General features: G+C 37.8%; 1 protein-coding gene across 1 annotated transcript in view; it reads left to right on the top strand.

The window, feature by feature from the left end:
- Positions 1 to 1089: 1089 nt before the first annotated feature.
- Positions 1090 to 23212, top strand: part of NEGR1 (neuronal growth regulator 1) — an 889928-nt gene continuing 867805 nt past the window's right edge. Inside the window, exon 1 of the mRNA XM_004603347.2 lies at positions 1090 to 1516. Within this exon, the coding sequence (XP_004603404.1) occupies positions 1341 to 1516 (176 nt within the window). The 5' untranslated portion in view covers positions 1090 to 1340. The remainder of the gene's footprint in view (positions 1517 to 23212) is intronic.

Below are 23212 nucleotides of genomic sequence, written 5' to 3'. Positions count from 1 at the left end.
GTGCGGCCGCGCGCACGAATCGCGCGCTCCGCCGCGCGCACGCGCGCGCGCATACTACACACTTTCACACGCACGTAGACCCACACTCCAGCTAGACCGCAGACACACAACTTCGAGCCTACACGCGTGTGTATGTGTGTGTGTGTAGAAAAGTGCACCCCTCCATCCGTACTGAGTGATTCCATAAGCACTCCAGCTACTCTCTCGTTGTGCCTTGCATGCGCCCCACTTGGCCCCTCAAAACAGCCCTCCGTCCTTCCCTCTCTATCCCCATAACAGGGGGTGGAAAAAAGAGTAAAGAGAACTAGTGGCTTGTTTGTCATCCGTAGTGCGATCGCCCAGCGAGGTTGGAAAACAAAATACACAAGAGCTCCTCGAAGTCCCCCGCGTCATGATGGCGCCCACTACAACTTGGAGGACTTTAAACTTGGGGTCCCTCCAGAGGTAAACCGCCCCGAGACGAGGAAAGTCCAGCGCCTCGACGCGCTCTTCATTCCCCAGCCCCGCCACGGAGACTTTTCTAGCAAAAAGCATCACTCGAGTGCATTTGACAGCACGAGGACGGGTTCCGTCTGCAAAGCACCGTTCCTCTCGCCCCAGTGGGCATCACTGTGACATACCGCCTCCTTTTTTTTTTTATTGTTTTTTTTTTTCCCTTTTCTTTCTTTTATCCCCCCCTCCTTTACTCCCCCTCCCTTCCCCGCTGCATCCCCAGTCCCCGGGCGGGGTTGCTAAGGAAACGGCCGCTTGGCAACGCGCGCGAGCCCGGGGGCCGCCGGCCGCTGCTGCGCCCCGCGCTGCTTAGGCTGCTACCGCCGCTGTTGCTGCTGCTGCTGCTGCTGCCGCAGCAGCAAACGCAGCCGCCGCCGCCGCCGCCGCCGCCGCCGCTCGCCTCCGTCGCGGCCGCGCCTCCTCCCGCACTCGCCGGCGCGCTTGCCTCCTCACTAGATGGTGTGCGAGCCGCCCGGGAATTAGACACACTCCGGACGCGGCCAAAAGCCACCCAGAGGAGGTGTAGTGTGGTGCCAGGGGGTGGGAGGGGAGGGAGGGAGGGACAGCCGAGAGGAGGAGGAGGAAGAGGAGAAGGAGGAGGAGGAGGAGGGGAAGCAAAGAAGGAGGAAAAAAAAGAGCGAGCAAGAGAGAGAAAGAGAGAGAAACAACACCCAACAACTAGAGAGGAGGGAAAAAAAGAAAGAAAAGAAACCCACCCACCCCCACCCCACCCCCGAAAAAAAAAAAATCCGGTGGCGCGCCGCCTGGTTCCCGGGAAGACTCGCCAGCACCAGGGGGTGGGGAAGTGCGAGCTGCGAGCTGCTGGAGAGTGAGCAGCCCTAGCAGGGATGGACATGATGCTGTTGGTGCAGGGTGCTTGTTGCTCGAACCAGTGGCTGGCGGCGGTGCTGCTCAGCCTGTGCTGCCTGCTGCCCTCCTGCCTCCCGGCTGGACAGAGCGTGGACTTCCCCTGGGCGGCCGTGGACAACATGCTGGTCCGGAAAGGGGACACGGCGGTGCTTAGGTAGGCGGAACGGCGTGCTGTGTTCCTACTCGTCTCCGTCTGTCTGTCTGTCTCTTGGCGCCCTGTTCGCCTGCTCTGGAAGCCCCGCCAGGACGCGGAGGGCGCGCCCCCTCCGAGGACCGAGTCTTTGCCCCCGGCCAGGTGCGGGTTCTAGCGCGGAGCCCCCGGGCGGTTCAAGACTCGGGATGCTGGAGACCGCGGCAGCCCGCTCGCCAAGTGGCCGGGGCGCGAGTGAAGTGGGAGGGTCGGCAGGGGCCGGGGACCGCTTGGAAACTCTGTTCCCAAGGTCTCCTTTGACGATGCGGGGGGTTGCGGGGGGGGACTCTTGGAGAGTCTGACAAGTTTCACAGGTTCGTGGCAATGTGCCTCGAGCCTCCGCGACTTTTTTCAACTGCTGGCTCCCTGCTCCCGGGTATTTTCCCTCGCACTCGCACGCAGGGGCCCCAGCTGGCCCTCTTGGGCTTTCTTTTCTTCTCTCGCCCCGCTTTCTCCTTTCTCTCCCTCCTTTTTCTTTTCAGCGTGTTTTCCACCTGCTTCTTCAGCCCTTCTCCTTCCACCGCCTCTTTGCAGCCCTTTGCTATTTTCTCGCTCCCTCTCTGTTCCCCTTTCCTCTTCTTCCCCCCCTTTCTGCCTTCAACATTTGTAAGCCTCTTATTAAACCCCTCTCCGTTCCCCTCCACCTTTTACCGGTCCCCATCCCATTTTACTTCCCCATCCTTGCCCCTATTCTGTGATCTTGTTCCCCCTCCTTTTATGAGCCATACATCTCCCAATCCCCTTTCTATTCCTCCCTTGTCACATACACATAAATGTTAACCCCCCCACCCCTTCCAGTAGGGTTTTCCCACTCTCACACATCTCTCTCTTTTCTTAAACACACTCCCTCACTCACACACTGTTTCACATCCTCACCCACACAGGCGCTTCCATGCTCCAACAGCCACTTTCACATGCAGATTCTTTTGCTGTTCAAAAGGCGCATACTCCTTCACTGTTCCATACGCTGCCACTCACACATGTGTACACACAGTCTGGTCTCTGTCTCTTCTCTCGGTCTCTCTGTCTCTCTCCACCTTCCCCTCTGTCTCTCCATCTCTACCCTTCCTCTCTCTCTGCCTCCCTGTATCTTTCTCGGTTCTGTGTTCTCTTTCTTCCAGCTCCAGTTTAACTTCCTTTCCCCACTTCCATCTTTTCCCTAAGCTTGAGCACTGAAATGTATTGTCATTAACAGTAAATTCATTGCCTGATCTTACCCACAAGGAACTGCAGAGAGTAAGCTTCTGGAAACATAGAAGTTGAGGATCAGTATTTCTTTTCTCTAAACAAGACTAAACGCCCATATTCCTTCATTTCCTGTGCACTCCCTACCCCCCACCCCAATATACACCTCAAATCTTCCTGAAAGATCTTCTTTCTCTCCACTGGGTGGTAGTTGACTTCTAAGTGTGGATTGCACATAATCAGTGTAACATGGCATATCTAAAGTGAAAGGAAATGGGATAGGTTTCTGTTTGAATCACGCAACATATTTTAAATTCAACAATCTGGGATCTGGGTGTGGTGCATGATTTACACTTTTGGAAATATTCTCTTGGGGAATGAAATGTTTATGGGGAATGTTGTTTTAGTTCTTAATATAGATTAATGACATACTTATACAATATATGTTATATTTACTGAGACAAAAAGTGTCACCAGATGCATAGAAAAGTAACAACTACTTTGTTATAAGCTAGTAAAATACCTTCCATTGCTGGAAAAAACTATTGTCATGTGGAATAGAACATATATAAGACCCATATTTATGTTATTTGTGTTAATTTTCGTTCAAAAGTTTGAAAAACAGTGGTTGAGGACAAAACACTATTTTCAGAGGCCACCAACATTTAGCAATACATGCTTGTAGCAGTCTTTTATTATTTTCAATTTACAGGGTTGATGGACTGCTGGGTTTTTGATGGTTTATTTTGGTATTTCATTTTTAATGAATTTATTCAATACCGTGGCTAATCATAATTGCTAGACCCATGATCTGCTTCTCAGAGACCTATGTCTAGTTCATGCATTGCTTCTAGGGGTAAAGCGTGTGTACTAGTCAGAATTATCCCAGTACTGTCAGTTTGATACAACTCTCATTTAGTTTTAAGCATAGTAGTTCATTTATTTTTATCTTAAATCCTAAGTTTTTGTAATAGTTTACATTAGGAACTTTTGACTTTTAAACATTTATCTCACTTAAGGTAAGAATAGATGATCTCTTTTAAATGCTTCTAATGATATGCAGTAAATAATGGAATAATTGCATAGAATAATATTTTGTAATGTAAAACTAAATTTGATCTCCGTTACTTTTATCTGGTGTGATTTGCTTTTTTCAGTAATTCTCTTGGAGTGTTCCATTTTGACCCTTTTACATTACTCTTACTTTTTAAACTATGTTAGCATATGTGTTTATAAGAAAGTCTGTTGAAAACTGGTCAGTGCTATCAGATATTATCATATCTTTAAATTCTCTCTTGCAACTGGTATTTGCTCTGTGTATTAGATCTGTGCAGAGAGGACTTAAGGTCTTGTGTGTAAGTCAGGTGATATATATTTCAATAAAAGTAGTGTCAGTTATTTTTATCATTTTACCTTGGATACCTAGAATCATAACTTGATGTTATTCTGTACTTCATTACAGAACAGCAAACAAAGCAAAATCTATCCTCAAATGTATCCTCAAACATGTCCTCCCAGCAGAGGACAGAATGCTCATGTTCAAGAGAACACTTTACTGAATTACATGATATTATTTACTAAACATTACACACTATATTTTAATGTAATACATTCCTCAAAAATGTCGCCAATGAAAAACTAGTGGCCTAACAGTTATCAAATAACTTTAAGTGCTAAAGGCCTGAAAGTGCAAACATGTCAGTCACCGACTCTGTTGCTTGTGGTTACATTAATGAAATAGAAGTTTAAAGGTCAAATGATACATGTCTATCTCCTAAATGCTAGAATATGTGTTTTGGAAAAAAGAGTCAAGAAAAACAAAACTTTTCTTAAGTGGTGTTCTAATACAAATAATTAATTCTGTGATCTACTAAATATGCCTATCATTTTGTAAAACATCTCTGTTCATCTTAGAGGGCTTACAATAAAATTCTATTTAATAAAGTTACCATTCTTATCTCTTAAATTTTGCCTTTTAAGGTTAGTGAATCAGTGTGTTAAATGTTCAAGAGTTTCTTCTAATAATGTTATTTACTAATAAATCTTTGAAAGATTATTTTAGCTATTGAACATTTTTGATTATGAATTTAATGATGAATCTTCTACTCATTAGAGCAACATTTTGTTGTTGCCCTTATAAAAACTTTGGATTTAATTAAATTTACGGACAACTAGAGTATGTTTTAAATGGTAACAAACACAAATTAATTTTTCATTAACTTTTATTAACTATGGAGCTTGATTGTTATTACCTTTATTGCATATTATGATTTTTGTGTCTAATAACATTTGTTACTCTGTTTATGAGACATTATCTTTCTGTCCAATCTTTAAATTTGAATTGCCTTTGTCTAAGAAGTACTTAAGTTAATGTGTCATGGGGACTGGAGTGATAGCACAACTAGTAGGGTGTTTGCCTTGCATACGGCCAACCCGGATTCAATTCCTCTGTCCTTCTCAGAGAGCCCAGCAAGCTACCTCGAGTTTCCCATGCACACCAAAGAACCTGGCAAGCTACCCATGGCGTATTGGATATGCCAAAAACAGTAACAAGTCTCACAATGGAGACCTTACTGGTGCCTGCTTGAGAAAATCGATGAACAACAGGATGACAGTGCTACAGTGCTAATGTGTCATACACCAAAGATCAGGAACTTTTAGACCATATTGGTCATGATTTCGGATCTAGTGTTCTATTTATTAATTTTTTCGTTTTTGGGTCACACCCAACAGTGCACAGGGGTTACTCCTGGCTCTGCACTCAGGAATTACTCCTGGTGGTGCTAAGGGGACCATATGGGATGCTGGGAATCAAACCCAGGAGGCTGCATGCAAGGAAAACAAAAATGCCCTACCTGCTGTGCTTCCGCTCCAGCCTCTCCAGATTTAGTGTTCTAGACCTAATCAAGTGAGTATATGTTGTTCTGGATGAATATGTAAAGCTAAAACAGATTTTAAAATATAGTTTTTTTGTTATTTTAATGTGGCTCAATTTTTTAATTATTAGCAGTATATTATTAATAGTTATGTTAATATTTCAAATATGTCAAAAATGCTTAGTGCTTTGGAAACATCATAATGAACATCCTCATACACTTAGTGTCTAAAAGTTTTTTAAAACACATCATTTAAAATGAATTTCATTCAATCTATTTTTACTTAAACTTTGTTGTATGAATTTTGTACATTTTATGTCGCCTTCCTGATATGAATTCAAGATACCCTATTCTCTGCTTGTCATGCTTTAATCAAAAAAAGAAAAAAAGGTAAATTCTCTTCTTTAATGTGATATATTCTTTTTCATTAGCAAGATTGAATGCAGTGATGTCATAATAATGTAACTGAGTGGAAGTGATTTGAGATCTTACTATGTTATTGAATAAAGGAAAAAAAAAACTTTTATCTAATACATGGTACATGGATATTGCTTCCATGAAAGATATGTCCATTGGAAGACTGACTTTTCTGATTGATTGATAAATGGATATGGCAATATTTATTTCTTTTCATCATATTTGTCCCATAGACTTGTCCCTTAATTAGGCTACATTAATGAGTATTTTGATTAGAAAAGCTTGCTGCAGAATATAAGTGAATGATTTATGTATGAGGCTGCATAATTACCATTGAGTTTAAATAAATTATTTATAATTTTGGAATATCAATGGGTAGTTATTTATTGTTTATTGCATCATTCTTACATATCGATATATCACATATGTCAAATGAATCATAGAATTATGTATTTTGAACTTAGACTATTATGGCATTAATGAAATGCCATATGTCTATTACATAGTATCATTTGGCAATTTTCCTCAACATTCTTATTTTTTATATATCAAAATAAAATATTAATTAGTCAATTAAAAATATGTTCTAGGGTTTTCATTCTATAAAAATATGCCCTCATTTTAATTGTAGTTATTTGAGAACTGTTTTATTACTACAGTTTACTATTTTTGTATTAATAAATAATCATTTGTTATAATAAGCAACTATATTATTTAAAAGTTTTAGATAAGTTTACATAATTATTATAGTTCACAAGACTTGGATGTAGTTAGTGTCTTTAATAAGTAGATATTAAAGGACAACATCTTTTCAATAGATTAGTTTTACAATGAAGCAGTATCCAGTCTGTTAATTCAATGACATTTGACTTCTGAAGTTTAGAAAACTGTTCACATCATATGTGTGACAGCACTGAGCCAACTTGTCCAGATTCTGTTTTTGTCCTTCTGTTGCTCTATGCTACTAGAGATAAATGGTGGAACTAATTCTTTAGGCTGCACTTTCCAGTTGACCATGTCAGCTGTCTTTGTGTTGTCATCAGTCATAAGAAGGTAGTTTTAGGAAAAGGAAAGATCAATAAGAATCCAGAGCATTACCTCCCTCTTTCATTGCTTTGGGCAGTGTCCAACAATGTCTCCATCTCCCACCAGAGTATCTTGTTTTATCTTCGACCAGATATCTAATTTGTGGGTTTCTGTTTCCTGAATCTGCTAGTTCTATTATCGTAGAAGTGGTAGTGTCTTCCTGTTCTAACCTCGGTGTGGTTGTACCATAATCTGTTTAGCGTCTCAGCATTTCCATGTATGCTATAATCAGTTCCCTGCTTTAAATTCCCTGTTTTAAATATCCAATAAAGCTTAAGTCTTGCTGTTAGAGCCCCTCATTGAGACATGATAAAATTTAGTAGTTGTAGTGACTTTAATTACATTTCAAACTATAGGTAATCATAGTTTAAGAAGACAGGGTAGAAGTTAAATCATTACAATGTTAGGGCATACTACAAAGAATAAACAAGTACATTAGAGTGTCTTCATCTGACAGCTTATGTAAATTGAAAAGAATAAATTAAATGTGTAAATATTTAATTAAAGATGCTTTTCAATGTACAGCTTTTAAACGAAAATGTTGATTTGTCAAAAATAAATGAGTTTATAATGACAAGATCTAGCAATATTGTATATTTATTTATTTATTTATTTTGACTGGGCTGGAGTGATAGCACAGCGGTAGGGCGTTCGCCTTTCATGTGGCTGACCCGTGTTTGATTCCTCTGCCCCTCTCGGAGAGCCTGGCAAGCTACCGAGAGTATCGCGCCTGCAGGGCAGAGCCTGGCAAGCTACCTGTGGCATATTGGATATGCCAAAAACAGTACCAGTAAGTCTCACACTGAGAGACATTACTGGTGCCCTCTCGAACAAATCGATGAGCAACGGGATGACAGTGACAGTGATTTATTTTGACTAAACAAACCAGAACAAGGGATGAGCCCTACTTGTGGATACATGATCAGAATGCTGAGACATATTGAAATCTATAAGAGCTACAGGGCTTACTTCTATATAGCTTAATATCTCATGAACTATACAAAGTTTGAAATTTGTTATGAGGTATTTAAAGTATATAATCAAAAATAATGACAGTGATTCAAGGATTTTACTGTAGTAGGAATTAGTCTCTAAAACAACAGAAATATTTTGACTGAAAAATCAGACCACTTTGGGACTAGCGAGATACGACAGTATATAGGGCAGTATGTAGGGCTTTTGCCTTGCATACAACTGACCTGGATTTGATCCCTGGCACCCCAAATGATTCCTTGAGCTCCACCACCATAAGTGATACTTGAATACAGAGACAGGAATAAGCCCTGAGCACTGCTTAGTGTGGCCCTGAGACAAACAAAAAATTCAGACCAATTATTTTCTCCTATATTCTTGTCAGAATCACATACATTGAAAACATATATAGCTATCATATAGCTTACATAAATATGTTATGGGAAGCTTCATTAGTGGGTATTGTTTGTTTTCATTTTTTTTAATTTTCACCCTCAACTGAGTATTATATTTTATGGTGACCTTCCCTTTAACTTCCTAGAAATAGCTATTGAAAGGCATTTATGTAGGCGTTTGGCTCCAATATAAACAGTTTTCATAAAGCCCTATATTTTGAACATTTTGCCACATTTTTCAGGGAAGGTATTAATTTACAACTCTCGTTAATGTAATAACATAGTTTCTCTCAGAGATGCTACCAAGATGATTCCTGAAATGGAAGGGCTGGTGGACTTATTGAACTCTGCCATTTCATCCCTTAAATGTTTTACTGATCCATTATCAATTGTCATTGACATTATCAATGTAGTTGAGCAAATAAAATGTATTGCTTACTTTTCCCAAGGAGCATTTTATTACCTACCTTTTGCATTTTTGGTTAGAAAATTTAAAATTTCATCCCATACTTTTAGTCATATATTGTATGTGTCTTGTTTTTACAAGTGGGAACAAGAACTTTCTATAATATTACAAAATAAAATATAGTATATCTTTACATGCACACATTGGATTTTAATTAAAACACTGCACCTACGATGTTGCACAGTTTATAACATATAGAAGGTATTTAATGGTAGTAAGAAATGGTCTGAAATTTTGTTAAATTAGATGTTAGTGTTTTCCTTTTTTCTTCTTTCCCTGTGTTGGCGAATCTTTACTGTTTACTTGACCTTAAGGTCTTAACATAAAACCTGTGTTTGTTAGGCTAATATCTATTTTTTTCCATTAATAATTGGATTTGGGGCAGAACTTTTGTGTCATTCATTCTGCCTCCCTAAACTAGGTCAATAGAACTTCATACACCACAAGGTTTTGATAGTAGCTGATAGAAAATTAAGTGGTCATATGGCTTTGATTTGTTATGTTGAGGAATTTAGATATTAGCCTAGTGGTTTCTGAGCCATATCAAGTTCTGAATCCTGATAAAGACTTTTCCTGCTCCAGAGCATCCAGCTGGCATGGGACTTGGTCCTTTTAAGCCAATTTCTCTAGGAAAAGTGGAATATAGGAAAGGAAGAATTTGGCAGTATTGCCAGCATTAAGTGTTGCTCTTTTGAACAAATGCCAATACAGTGTACTCTGAATAGCTGGTAATTTGGTTCCTTTAAAGTTGTTTGTAACCCTTATGATTCCAGACTACACTCATTTCATTGAATTTCATTGAGTTCTTTAGATGTAGGCCTAGTTCCTATGATCATGATACAGAATAGAGTTTCTTTTAAGTTATAGTTACTGCCATAAAATATTGAAAGGTTTTGGGTGATTTAAAGCACCATGGAGAAAATGTGTTTTGTGGTCTTCATAAATCCCTTTCCTCTCATACAACCAGATTGAATTTAGTGATACTAAATGCACTAAAAGATATTGTGAACATAAGAACTGTAATCAGAAGACAAGATAGTATTTTTTTGCATAGTCTCTCAGATAGCATTACATACTGTTGTATAGTGATATTAAATGAATAAATCAAAGGGGTCATGAAGTTTCTTAGTATCACAAATAGAATATTTCTTATAGGAGAACATATTCAAATAGATATGATTTATAAGTAAATTATTTTCAAATTAGCATCTTTGTAACTGCTCAACTGAATACAATGCGGTATCTTTACTTATTAGTATACTCCTTGACATATTATTAATGCTCAAAACCTGAATGTTTGGTGAAGAAAATGGAAATTTTGACTGGGAGAAAGGGGGAAACCAGAAGTAGGGAGGAGGAAATTATATTATGCAATTAACTTTTAATCACATTACTCAGAACTCTAGAAGGCTGGGGTGATTTAAAATTAAGCCTACAAATATTATATGGAAGACTTAGATAAAAATAAGTTTTGTTTTGTGTAACTTATTAAATAATTTGAAACATTTTTCACATGGTAAAGTGATGTACATTATACAAATTGCCGTTCTAGGTTTATAAATGTGTATATGCTTTCCAAGGACTTGTGCACTTATATTTAAAAAAATTATTGGTGGATTGTAGCACTGCAGCATTGTCTTCCCATTGTTCATCGATTTGCTCGAGTGGGCACCAGTAACGTCTCTATAGTGAGGCTTGTTGTTACTGTTTTTGGCATATCTAATATGCCATGGATAGCTTGCCAGGCTCTGCTGTGAGAGAGGAAAACTCTCAGTAACTTGCCATGCTCTTCAAGAGGGACGAAGGAATTGAACACAGGTCAGCCACATGCAAGGCAAACACCCTACCTGCTGTGCTATCTCTCCAGTATATAAAAACGTGTTTTTAAATGTCATATTGCATTTTAACAATATGTCATAGAAAATTAAAATTTGTATATAAAATGTTAAGTTCATCACTGACCTTCCAACTTTTATACAGTTAAAAAAGTTAATCACACTACATCTTGACCTGCAGGTTGTGAGGGCCTAATTTGAGGGACATACTCACAAAAGATTACTATATATAAACGTTTGGGTAATTGTTCACTCATCTTATTGAACATGTCAGTGATCACATTTCATTCTCTTACATGCTATTATGAAATTGTAGTTAAGAAGAGTTATTTTTACATACTCTTAGCATTTCTCTATCAAAATCATTTAGATGCATTGAAAGTGGTCATGGTTTTGGGTATTCAAAAATGGGATTCATGAGTTTTTGTTCCCGACTCTCTGTTTACTGAGTACATAAATATTAACAAATGTCTTGCTCTCACTTAGTCTTAGTTTTCTTATTTGTAAACTTTGAAGATAACTGTAAAAAAACTAAGGCACGCCGACGGGCATGAGCACTCGAGGGCTCTCTGGGTGTCTCTGTCTCACCTCCTGCGTTCGGTGCTCTGGAATCGCTGTGTGTGGCTGTTGGTCAAGGGCAGGCGATGGAAGGAAGAAGGCCGAACTGGCTGCTCGATCAGTTTATTTCATTCTCTCTCTCTGCTTCTCTCCTGGTTCTGGATCTCTCTCTGGATCTCTGGATCTGGCCCCCCACCCACTCTCACAGCCTAGTTAAATCCCCCCAGCATGAGGGGGTTGGGGCGTACACATAGGTGTGGTCACAATCAATAGGGGTAAGGTTTCTTTCCCTCAGGGGGATGCTTCTCCTAGGACTGATTCTCTTTCAGCAGGAGGATCCACCCAAGGGTGGAGTCCCATGAGTGTGTTTCTCTTCTCATCTAGCAAACATATAAGCATTCATCATATTAATCATTTTGTATGGATACAATAAGAAATGCATTAAAGCTTATAGAATTGCTCTCCTGGGGCCATCTCGATCTCAGACTACAGTGCTCAGGCCAGATCAGTCTTTCCTATCCCTTAGCAGGGTCCTAGTCTCGTCATTACTTTTGGTTCATGACAGCATTTGTATATGATCAAGCTCTTAACTTATAGTTAAGAATTAGGCACTTTGGCCAGGCCCATCTGGATGCCAGGGTAGCACATAACTCACCGCTTGCCCTGGATCTGTCCTGTCCCTCGTCGGGACCCTGCTTTTGGGGTGTTAGGAACTGAGGGCAACTGAGGCTTAAGTGGAGAAAGCAGATGCCCAGGAATGAATAATATTCAAAGCCAATTAAGTCCCAAGTTACAAAAACATAATATTGTCTTCTTGTGTCTATACAAAAAGGATATTGCTTTATTTTTATTTTATTTTATTTTATTTTTTTTTTTGCTTTTTGGGTCACACCCAGCGATGCTCAGGGGTTACTCCTGGCTCTGCACTCAGGAATTACTCCTGGCGGTGCTTGGGGGACCATATGGGATGCCGGGGATCGAACCCGGGTCGGCCGCATGCAAGGCAAACGCCCTACCCGCTGTGCTATCGCTCCGGCCCCATACAAAAAGGATATTGCTTTAAAGTAAATTAATCAAAAGACATAAGGATATGAGAAAGGTAATATTAATTTATAAGTTCAGAATCCTAGGAAGGTCTGACCTTACAAATTAGCAGAGTCAGATTAGGGTGAGAAGCTGATTAACTGTTTTTGGGGAAGAGAGCATAGAGAAGTGATTACAGCTAAACAAAGGGATGGGAGAGATTTGAAAACATCTTGATGGGTGAAACTGGGGTAAGCCTAAACTCTGAGAAAAACAGGGACAAGCTCCTCGTGGCAAGGGGGGAGAGGACAAAGTAATGTCATTCTACAGATAACTATAGTCTAGTTCTCCCTCACGGAGAACCTGGCAAGCTACCGAGAGTTTCCTGCCCGCATGGAAGAGCCTGGCAAGCTCCCCATGGTGTATTCATATGCCCAAAACAGTAACAATGATGGGTCTTACTCCCCTGACCCTAAAAGAGCCTCCAATGCAGCACTATTGGGAAGGACAAGTAAAGAGAGGCTTCTAAAATCTCAGGGCTAGGACGAATAGAGATGTTACTGAGACCGCTAGAGAAAATTGACGATCAACGGTATAATGATGATGATGTGGAGGAGGATGATGTTATTTTAAACATTTTATTAATTTATTCTATCTCCAGTTCTGTTAATCTGCATATATTAATGGTCAGACTTTTACTGATGGAGCTACCAACAGCGTAATTCATATTCAACTAACATTCACTGAGTATCTATTATATATGATAGGCTTTAACAAATAAGTGCAATAAGGCATTACTTTTGTTTTAAAGTCAATTAAATTTATGCTTTGAAAGGTAAGTAACCTGAACTGTAATTCAAATCTATGTCCTTTTGTCCTAAATCAAGTGATTTAAACTACTATTTATGTCTGTCACTGAGAATAGATGAAAACGTTGCATTACTATGTTGCTTATTCATTTTACAAACCCCACCTGCCCCACCTGCATGTTAGCTAATGCTGTTGACATTGATTTTAAAAAATAATAAAGGTGTATTATAAATTTGAGGTAATATGAAATTAGTTTAAATGTGAGTAATACTTAGCATATTATAAATTGTAAACATTTATTAGATATCAAATAGTGATTCCTAAAACTTAAAATATTCTAAAGAATCTAATCCAAGTAATTTCATTCGTAATGATTATAAGTTATTAATGTAACAGGAGAAAAAATGAAAAGTTTGCATAGTATTTATCGATATGTATCCAACATTGACTTATTCACTGAAAACACTCACCTACAAGTCTTTTACGAGTTTTCTACATTATAAGTGGGAAAAACAAAGTTAGAGAAGAGGAATCACTTCTGAACTGTAATATACCTAGTAAATGTTATAATGATAATTTAATCCTAAATCTAGGTGTGTATCCAAAGCTCATGCTTATTTTGTAAGCCACAGCATTTCCTGGAGCTTTGTGTATACTGTAGCTTTTACAGAAAAGAAAAACAGCAGCTGCTTGCTATAGTATTCAAAGCCCCCAATTTAATCATTTGAATGCTAATTCTGGTATACATAAACCATGGACTCTAATTGATTTAATCCTTCAGAAAAGAATTAGACAGAGACTACAGTGTTGGGCACCATTATTTTATGTTAAGTAGGAAGATAAAAATTATATTATAGCACTGTCATTCCATTGTTCATCGATTTGCTGAGTGGGCACCAGTAATGTCTCTATTGTGAGACTTGTTACTGTTTTTGGCATATCGAATATGCCACAGGTAGCTTACCAGTATCTGCCATGCAGGTGGGATACTCTCGGTAGCTTGCTGGGCTCTCTGAGATGGTCAGAGGAATCGAACCGGGGTCAGCCGCATGCGAGGCAAATGCCCTACCTGCTGTGCTACTGCTCCAGTCCAAAAATTATATTGTAGATCTCCTATAAAATATGCTTTTATTCCAATTTCACTTGGGGAACACACCCAGATGTGCCTGGGACTTACTTCTCACTCTACATCCAGGAATCACTCCTGAAGGATTTGGGGGGACCATATTGTGTGCTGGTGATGGAATTCAGGGTTGGCTGTATGCAAGGTAAACACTACCCACTGTACTACAGCTTTGGCCTCATATTCTAATTTTATTTACACATAAATGAAACATTATAATTAGATAACTGACCTCTTTCTGATAAGTAGTAGAATATATAGTTGAATGCCAAATTGAAGGAAATCTTTTTTCATGTAATTTTTTTTTCACGTGCTTACCTATCTACAGATTTTATGTGGATACTAAATAGGGATATGTCTTTTTTCATATCCCAAATTTTTCTAGTAAAGTGTTCTATTTTTGTCTTGTATGATCGAAGAAAACTTTATATTCTCTCTATAGTATAAGTCTAACTCTTCTCAATTCCAGAATGCTACATCTTGTCATTTGTGTTATTCTTTCAAATTTATAGTGCATTGCAGTGATATTTATTTGGACTATGCAAAGGTCTATAACATCCATTGTCTCATATTAGTTCCTGATTTCTCTGTGGTGGAGAAATATCTGGACATTGAGTGAATAGGCCTGTCTGCTCTGGCCTATCTGCCTATATTATTTGGCTCATTAATTATGTTAGTGGTCCTTGGTAGAAAAGTGGTTCCCAACCACTGACCAGTTTGTTATTGCCAATATTTGTGTATAATGTTTATTAAGTGCTAGAATAGACATAACAATTAATTTTACCAATTAATTTTAAAATAGATTTATTTTTAATTTTTAAGGGATATGTTTTATATATCCTCACTTGCGGTAGTTTTTCCATAAAGAATAGGTCATTTTAGACATACCCTTTTTTAAAGCCTGTATCAGTTCACTGTCTATCATGTACTAAGCAATTTATATTTTTGATGTGCAGCAATAAGAGATAAAGCAACTTCTATTGAATTTGCATTTTATCTCAACCTTTGCTATAAGGCTATTTTATCACACAAAGAAGTTTAACTTTATTTCCACTTCATCAACTACTTACTCTATGGTCACAGGAAGCATCTACTTTCCCTGTACCCCCTACTCAATTTTATTATCTAAAGAATGAACATACTTGATAGAGACTCCTGTTATTGAATCCTAGTAACAATGTTTGTGGACTTTCGGACCAAGTATTCGGCAAGCAGCTGATGCTCAAAGTTAATGTCTCTTTGTTCTCTTTTCTTCACTCTTTGAAAATACCTGTAACTTATAGCCAGAATTTATAGTTAGTGCATTTTAGTTAGAGGACTTGTAACATGTTATGTTGAGCATTTTATATTCTATTTGTTCCCTAATAACTTCTGAAATTGCTTATTTTTAATCCATGGCAATGTTCTGATATTCTGAAAAATAGAGATAAACTGAACTTGTGTTAACTAATCTCATCTATCTTCTTCCTAGTTTTAGAACTCATTTTTTCTTCATCTGAGATTCTTTGCATTTATACTTGTTATCTTACAAATTTTTGTACAGTATTTAAGATAGATTTCTGTCTATTCCAAATGCTTCACTGTCACTGTCACTGTCATCCCGTTGGTCATCGATTTTTTAGAGCAGGCACCATTAAAGTCTCCATTGTGAGACTTATTGTTACTGTTTTTGTCATATTGAATACACCACAGAGAGCTTGCCAGGCTCTGCCGTGCGGGCAAGATGCTCTCGGTAGCTTGTTGGGCTTTCTTTTTTTTTTTTTTGATTTTTATTGAATCGCCATGTGGAAAGTTACAAAGTCCTCGGGTTTATGTCTCAGTTATACAATATTCAAACACCCATCCATTCACCAGTGCCCATATTCCACCACCAAAAACCCCAGTATACCCTCGCCCCTGCCCCCCACCCCCAACTGTATAACTGATGAATTTCACTTCATTTTCTCTTTACCTTGATTACGTTCCATATTTCAACACAAAAATCACTATTATTGTTGGAGATTCCCCCCAAGAAAGACAGCCCTACTACCAAGGAAGCATTTGATAATTAGTTTTCCATTAAAATATTGTATGTTTTCAGTTTTTAGAAAAGGTCATGCGGCCGCATCTGGAGCATTCTCCGGCCGCGTTGCTCACCATAACGCCCGGCTGCTTCTCTGTTGAATGTGGCAAGATGGTGCCGAGGGTGGGTCGAGGGTGTGACTTCAGACGGCCGGGGCCACCTGGAGGCTGGGCTGGTGCCGCCCCACTCCAGTGCCCTCCCCCACCCCGAGGTTCAGAGTTGTCCCAGTCCCACATCCCAGAGCCGTGTTAGTTGCTGCTCAGTGTCGCCAGGGCTCCATCTGGAGAGGGTGTGGTGGCTGCACCTCCTCCGTCTGGATCCCCGGTGTTGCTGGCCCGGTTTTGGGTCTGGAGCATTCTCCGGCCGTGTTGCTCACCAGAATGCCCGGCTGCTTCTCTGTTGAATGTGGCAAGATCTGTCAGGCTTTCTGAGAGGAGTGGAGGAATCGAACCTGGGGAGTGATAGCACAATGGGTTTGCCTTGCACGTGGTCGACCCGGGTTCAATTTCCAGCATCCGATATGGTCCCCTGAGCACTGCCAGGGGTAATTCCTGAGTGCAGAGTCAGGAATAACCACTGAGCATAGCCGGGTGTGACCCAAAAAGCTGGAAAAAAAAAAGACAGTTGTCACCCTATTTATATAGTACCTTTCTTATTTGGAATGATAGTATTTGTTTGACCAGCAAAAATATTAAAAACTTTTTTACAAGTAATTACTCATTGAAATAGCACTTTTCATGTCTTTAACCACTTCATTTCTGAACATTATGTGTCTCCTAGTCCAAATAGAATTTAGATCTGATTTTCTATCTATAATGGACACCCTAAATATGATATTCTTCATATTTGACATATGCAATAATCTAGTTTCTGGTGCATCTAGAATTCTTTTGTATAGCATCTACTTTATAAGAAAAAATAATTTGCGGGGCTGGAGCGATAACACAGTGGGTAGGGTATTTGCTTTACATGCAGCAGACCCGGGTTCGATTCTCAGCATCCCCTGTCGTCCCCCATGCACTGCCAGGAGTGATTCCTGAGTGCAAAGCCAAGAGTAACCCCTGTGCATTGTTGGGTGTGGCCCAAAGGGCCAAATATATATATATATATAAGTAAATATATATATATTTAAATAATTTGCACCATACTTATAATTCATAAGTAACATAATTTTTATGTGGGCAAACTTTTAACTTGTTAATTTTTAATTTGCATTAAAATGACTTACATTTAAATCATTTACATTAAAATCACAAAATAAAATTATATTGAAATATTAAAATTAAAAAATTTCTTCTGAATATTCCAGTAAACATTTAAAATATTTTAGCACTTAGAATAGTAATATATTTTAAAAATAATTTTTAAAAATTAGATTAAGGAATTGATTAAGAGTTTACAGTATGGGGAATATTGTCTGCCATAGAGGCAGGGGGTGGGTGGGAATGGGGGTGTTATACCCAGGATATTGGTGGTGGGGAATGTGCACTGGGGGAGGGATGGGTGTTTGATCATTGTGAGATTGTCACCCAAACATGAAAGCTTGCAACTATCTTATGGTGAATCATTAAAATTTAAAAAAAAATTAAAAAATGAATTTACAGCTACTTTACAAAATGTTTTAGTGATGTACTTAATTTGTAAGTTGTGAAAATTAAAATGAGATTAGATTTGTGAACCCTGAAGCATCATGTATGGCACAATATAAATTATAAGTAAAATCATTCTTATTTTTATCAATATCATATATCATTCAAGGGAGCCTTTATTAATATTTTAGGCAGTTATTAACAGTAGCTAAAATTAAAATTCTCTTAATTTTTCTACTATTAATCTTAATATTAATTAATCTTTGCAAACTTATTAGTTTTGTTTCATTAATCATTGCAAACTTATTTCATCGATTCTTCTTTATTTTTAATGGGAATTTTCTCAGCAAACATCATTTTAGCAGTTAAGTATTGTATTATGTTTTACTTTTATTATCTATTTCAATTTTTAATTTTTGGGGCCACACACAGTGGTGCTCAGGTCTTACTCCTGGCTCTGCACTCAGGATTCACTCCTGGTGGGACTTTGGGATCATGAGGGTTGCCTGGGATTGGCTTGGGTACCATATGGTGTGGCCAAGATTGAACCAGTCAGCCATGTGTAATGCATATGCCCTCCCTACTGTACTATTTCTCCAAACTCCATTGTATTATTATTTTTTAACATAATGCTATATATTGTGGGATTTTTAATCTTTATTAAATTAAATTCTTTGAGTTGTAGACTGAGTAGTGGTATGTATCTTTCCCTATTTTTGAGTTGAGGATCATAAAATGGGATATCACAAGTGAGTAAAAAGCAATGAATTCCACTTTAATAGGACCAATAAAGTTAATCGCAAAATGGAAAAACTGCTGAATATTTTGTCATGGCAAAGCTATGATTTTTCTTTGACCCTAATAAGAAAATTATTTTTGGCATTTATAATTAGGAAGATATCATGGGAGACTTTCCAGATGTCTTTTGAGTGCCTAACACACACATATATATGTGTGTTTGTGTGTGTGTGTGCGTTTAATATTACATGCTTAGAATTATAAGAAATGGAGTTTTTAGTTTTGTTTTAAAGAGGAGTCATTTTCTAAAATCCACAGTATTTTACTGATCATAAACCGAGGCATTCAAGTTATAATTTATTGAGTTGTCACTTTATAGTTTATGAGCTACTCTTAACCATTGACTTGCTATTCATTAGTAAATTAGAGACATTTATTGGGCCTGCACTGATTAATTTTTCTTTTTTCGCTTGCCAGGAATAGAACCTAGAACTCACGTACTTAAGGAAGCATTCTACCACCGAACCACAATCCAGCCCTTAACTTATAATTATTTCATTAATCTGTGATGTTTTCAGTATAGGTTTTTCCTTTATGAGAAATTTTAAGGAGAGTATTTACTCTACTCTATTGAAGCTGATTGAGTACAATAAACTCAATACCACACTATACTCATTTAATTGTCATTGTCAAATTTTCCTCTTTATTGCCTTTGATGCTTAATTACTTTAACTCTCTATCCCAAAGGTAGACTATGCTAGGCTAAGAGGATTGTCTTTGAATATCTTAGGTTGGTTCTATTTTCTTCACTAGAGATCACACCAACAGATTAGGCGGTGAGTTGATGATGGGAGATAATCTAGGGAAGTTCAATCTGGCAGTTATTAGGCCTGATGGTGCTCAGGTACCATCATGACTTATATCCCACAGTTGCTTGGGTGATGATTCAATGTTAGGGATCAAATTCAGGAACTCATACATGCTAGGATGTATTCTACCACTTAATCCATATCCCATAGACCCTTAATGTTGGCCCTTTATCCAGTTGCACAGTGGAGAAATTGTGTTGCCTCAGGGCTTAGTTGTGGTGGGGGTGGTATGGAGAGATAGAAAGCAATTTTTCTCTTTTTTTCCTTTCTTTTTTTTTTTCAGAAGTGCTTAGACATCAATAGTTAAGAGAGGTAGAATGGGCTGTTCAAGTGAGTAGAATGTTGAGTTCTGTAAGGTCTGGTTTTCATCTGTTTTGTATTGCTTTGACTAGATATATTCATTACAACTTTTGAAATATTTAGCATTTATTTTCATTAAGCATATCTCTAACATTGAAAACAGATTTCCCTTCCCTTTTTAGTTAAAAAAGAAATCCAAAATACTTAAATCTAAAACAAAATACTTGGAATCATGCCTCTTGAGAAATAAAGCATCCAATCTTGCAAAAGATCATTACCAGTAAGAAAAAAATAAAGCAATATTGATATAACTGGGCCAAGTGCACCCCAATAGTGGTAAAATTCACAGTGTTGATACAAAGGAAACTCACAATGTTGATAAAAAATTCACAATGTTGATACAAAAGAAACTCTTGCAGCTGGCATATATTTTCATCAATATTTTAAAATTTATTTTTAAATAGACTAACCATTGAACCCAGAATACAACAGAATTCTCCATAATATGTATATGAATATCTCTTCTTGTGAATTAATTGAGATTAGCAGTCAGTTAAAATATGAGTGATATGATAAAGGGTATGCTTCTACAAAAAGATCTTTAATCGTTGCAAATACCTGAAAATAAAAATCATTAAAATATGTTTATACGTAAGGGAAATAACTAAAACATGTAGGAAAGTAATTAAGACATTAATCCGAAAACATTCCTCAAAACATTCTGCACTTATAATGCTACACAAATGCTTTCTTTGAATTCTCACTTCACTTTGAAGAACCACAAACTGGAAGACTGGTCGTTTTAATTGGAGTTTTACATGAGACAAAAAGAGAATATACAATTTTAATTGGCACAGTTACCTATAAAAGAAAAGGGCTCAATTTTTCAAGATTGACATTTGCATATAGATTTTAAGACCATATTCTATAAATAGAAAATTGAGACTGTGAAATTGTATGTATTTAATAAATATTTTTGTGTTATTGGCTAATATGATCTTGATTTATCTTATAAAATGTTCATAAAGATATGATGTTAAGAAAAAAATTAGCAATTTCTTCATAGGTACTCTTAACTTTATGATGAAGTACATAAATGTATTACATATTTATGGAGATAAATTAATTATCTATAAAGGATAGAAAAAAGTGTATTCCCCTGGCACATGGTTGATAATTTTGATTTATGTACATATATCACATTTTTCTTGAGAATTTGTGAAAGCGCTCTGCTAGATTACTAGGAAACATTAAGACAAGAAGCATTCCCTGTCCTCAGTGAGTTTATAATATGGCAATTAAACAATATAGAAAAGTAAAACTTGAGAAGAAAATAAAATTTTTTAATAAGGAAGAAATTAATGGGCATTTGATATTCTTGTCCCTGAATTTTCTACTTCTGAATGGTTCCTGTTAAAGAAAAAATTTCTTTTAAGTTTGATAACATTAATTTTGTGTATGTTCATATATACATGTGTTGTATGTGTGTTCATGTCTATAGATGTACATGTTCTTCCAATTTTCATTGGCATAGAGTGTATTTCTTTCACATACAGTGTTGCACTTTCTGCTAAGAAGGAACTCTCAGGTTCAGCAGATTCTAACACCTTTCATACTAGGTCTCAATAGGAAGCTCCTTAGGAATTTGTTTTGTCCCTCACATCGTTGGGCCATATAGTCAAGTGCGACTGGCATTGAACATGGCCTGCATTTCACTCATCTCATCTATTACAACGTTGCTTTAATTTTCTTTCTTCCATGATTTGTGTAGGAATCGGAACCTTGCATACTTTTTGCCAAGCTTTATATCCAGAGCCAAATTGGTCTAGGACACCCAGCTGGTGCTCAATATTTGGTGGAAAAATATTATTTAACATTTTTTTTTACCAATTTCAGAGATTCTCAATATTTAATGACAATGGTGGCTATTCTTTTCATAATAAATATGTTGTATTTTTTGCCAAAACTACTCAATCTTAATTTTTTTTCTGAAAAGTGTCTTTTTCAAATATAGGTTCCGTATTCTGAAAATTTCTATTATATGTTTATTTTAACATAGGATATATGTTTTGAAGAGATATTACAGGGTGCAGGGTATGTGCCTTTATTATAGCCAACCTGGCTTTGATCCCTGGAATCCTATATGTTCCCCAAAGCAATGCTAAGAGTAATTCCTGAGTGCAAAGCAAGGAGTGACCTCTGGAAAAAAATACATTACAAATAAATACATTACAAAGAAATAAGTAAGGACCAGAGAGATGATACAGTGGGCAAAGTCCTTGTCTTACATGTGGCTGACATGGGTCGGATCCCTGGCACACCATATTGTCCTCAGAACCTGCCAGATTTGATCTCTGAGTTCAGAACCAGGAGTGAGCCTTGAGCTCAGTCTGGTGTGGCCAAAACAAAGCAATACAAAAAAAAAGGTGAAAATAAAAAATTATCAGTTCGAGAGAGAGAGTGCAGTGTGTAAGGCACTTGTTTTGCATGAAGCTAACTTGGGATTGATCCTAGGCACCTTATTTGGTCACGGAGTCCACCAGGAGTGACTCTTGATCAGAACCAGGAGAAACCCTCAGGACCACTGTATTTGCACCCACTCCCCCAAATAAAAGACAGTATCTTAAGGCATCATGCATGGTGCCAGAATTAAATTACTTTTATCCCAGTTGTTTTTGAACTTAAATGAAAACAAATCTAGCAATATTTAATGGTAGTGGTAAGAACAAAACAACTACTTCCATGGTCTTCTTTCAAAACTCATTTTAATTGTGAATATTCCTTGTTTTCTTTCTGTATTACTATTGAACATGATTTTTTCTCAAATAAAAATGGTCACATGATATTATAATAAAACATTTTGTTTTACATAAATAAAAATAAAAGACTTATTCTTTTTAAATGTCACTGTATCACTGCATCATGGTCATCCCGTTGTTCATTGATTTCCTTGAGTGGGCATCAGTAACATCTTCATTTGTCCCTGTTCCGTACTAGTGCAGCCCAATGGCATCTGCTCTCTCCAAGAACACAAAGAGCACATTGTTGTTACTGTTTTTGGCATATTAAGTACGTCACAGGTAGCTTGACAGGCTCTGCTGTGCAGGAAATAAAAAAAAATAAGTAAAAATAAAAATAAAAATAAAGAGGTCATGCATTTGCAAATGCTGCTGTGCACTCCAGTAAAAATTGCGTTGCTTTCTTCCAGTAACATTGTTTTATAGTCTCTGGGTCTTTGCCGTTGATGAGATTATATCGTGCCAGCAGCAGTTTGTGGGTGTGACTGCCAACCTACTGGAAAACTGGGGATCTGGGTGGAGGAGGCCCAGTCCCAATAGGAGCAGGCTTGGAGATCT

The sequence above is a fragment of the Sorex araneus genome, chromosome 5 (assembly GCF_027595985.1).
Source record: "Sorex araneus isolate mSorAra2 chromosome 5, mSorAra2.pri, whole genome shotgun sequence".
NCBI lineage: Eukaryota > Metazoa > Chordata > Mammalia > Eulipotyphla > Soricidae > Sorex > Sorex araneus.
This window is presented reverse-complemented; position numbering and strand designations above follow the sequence as displayed.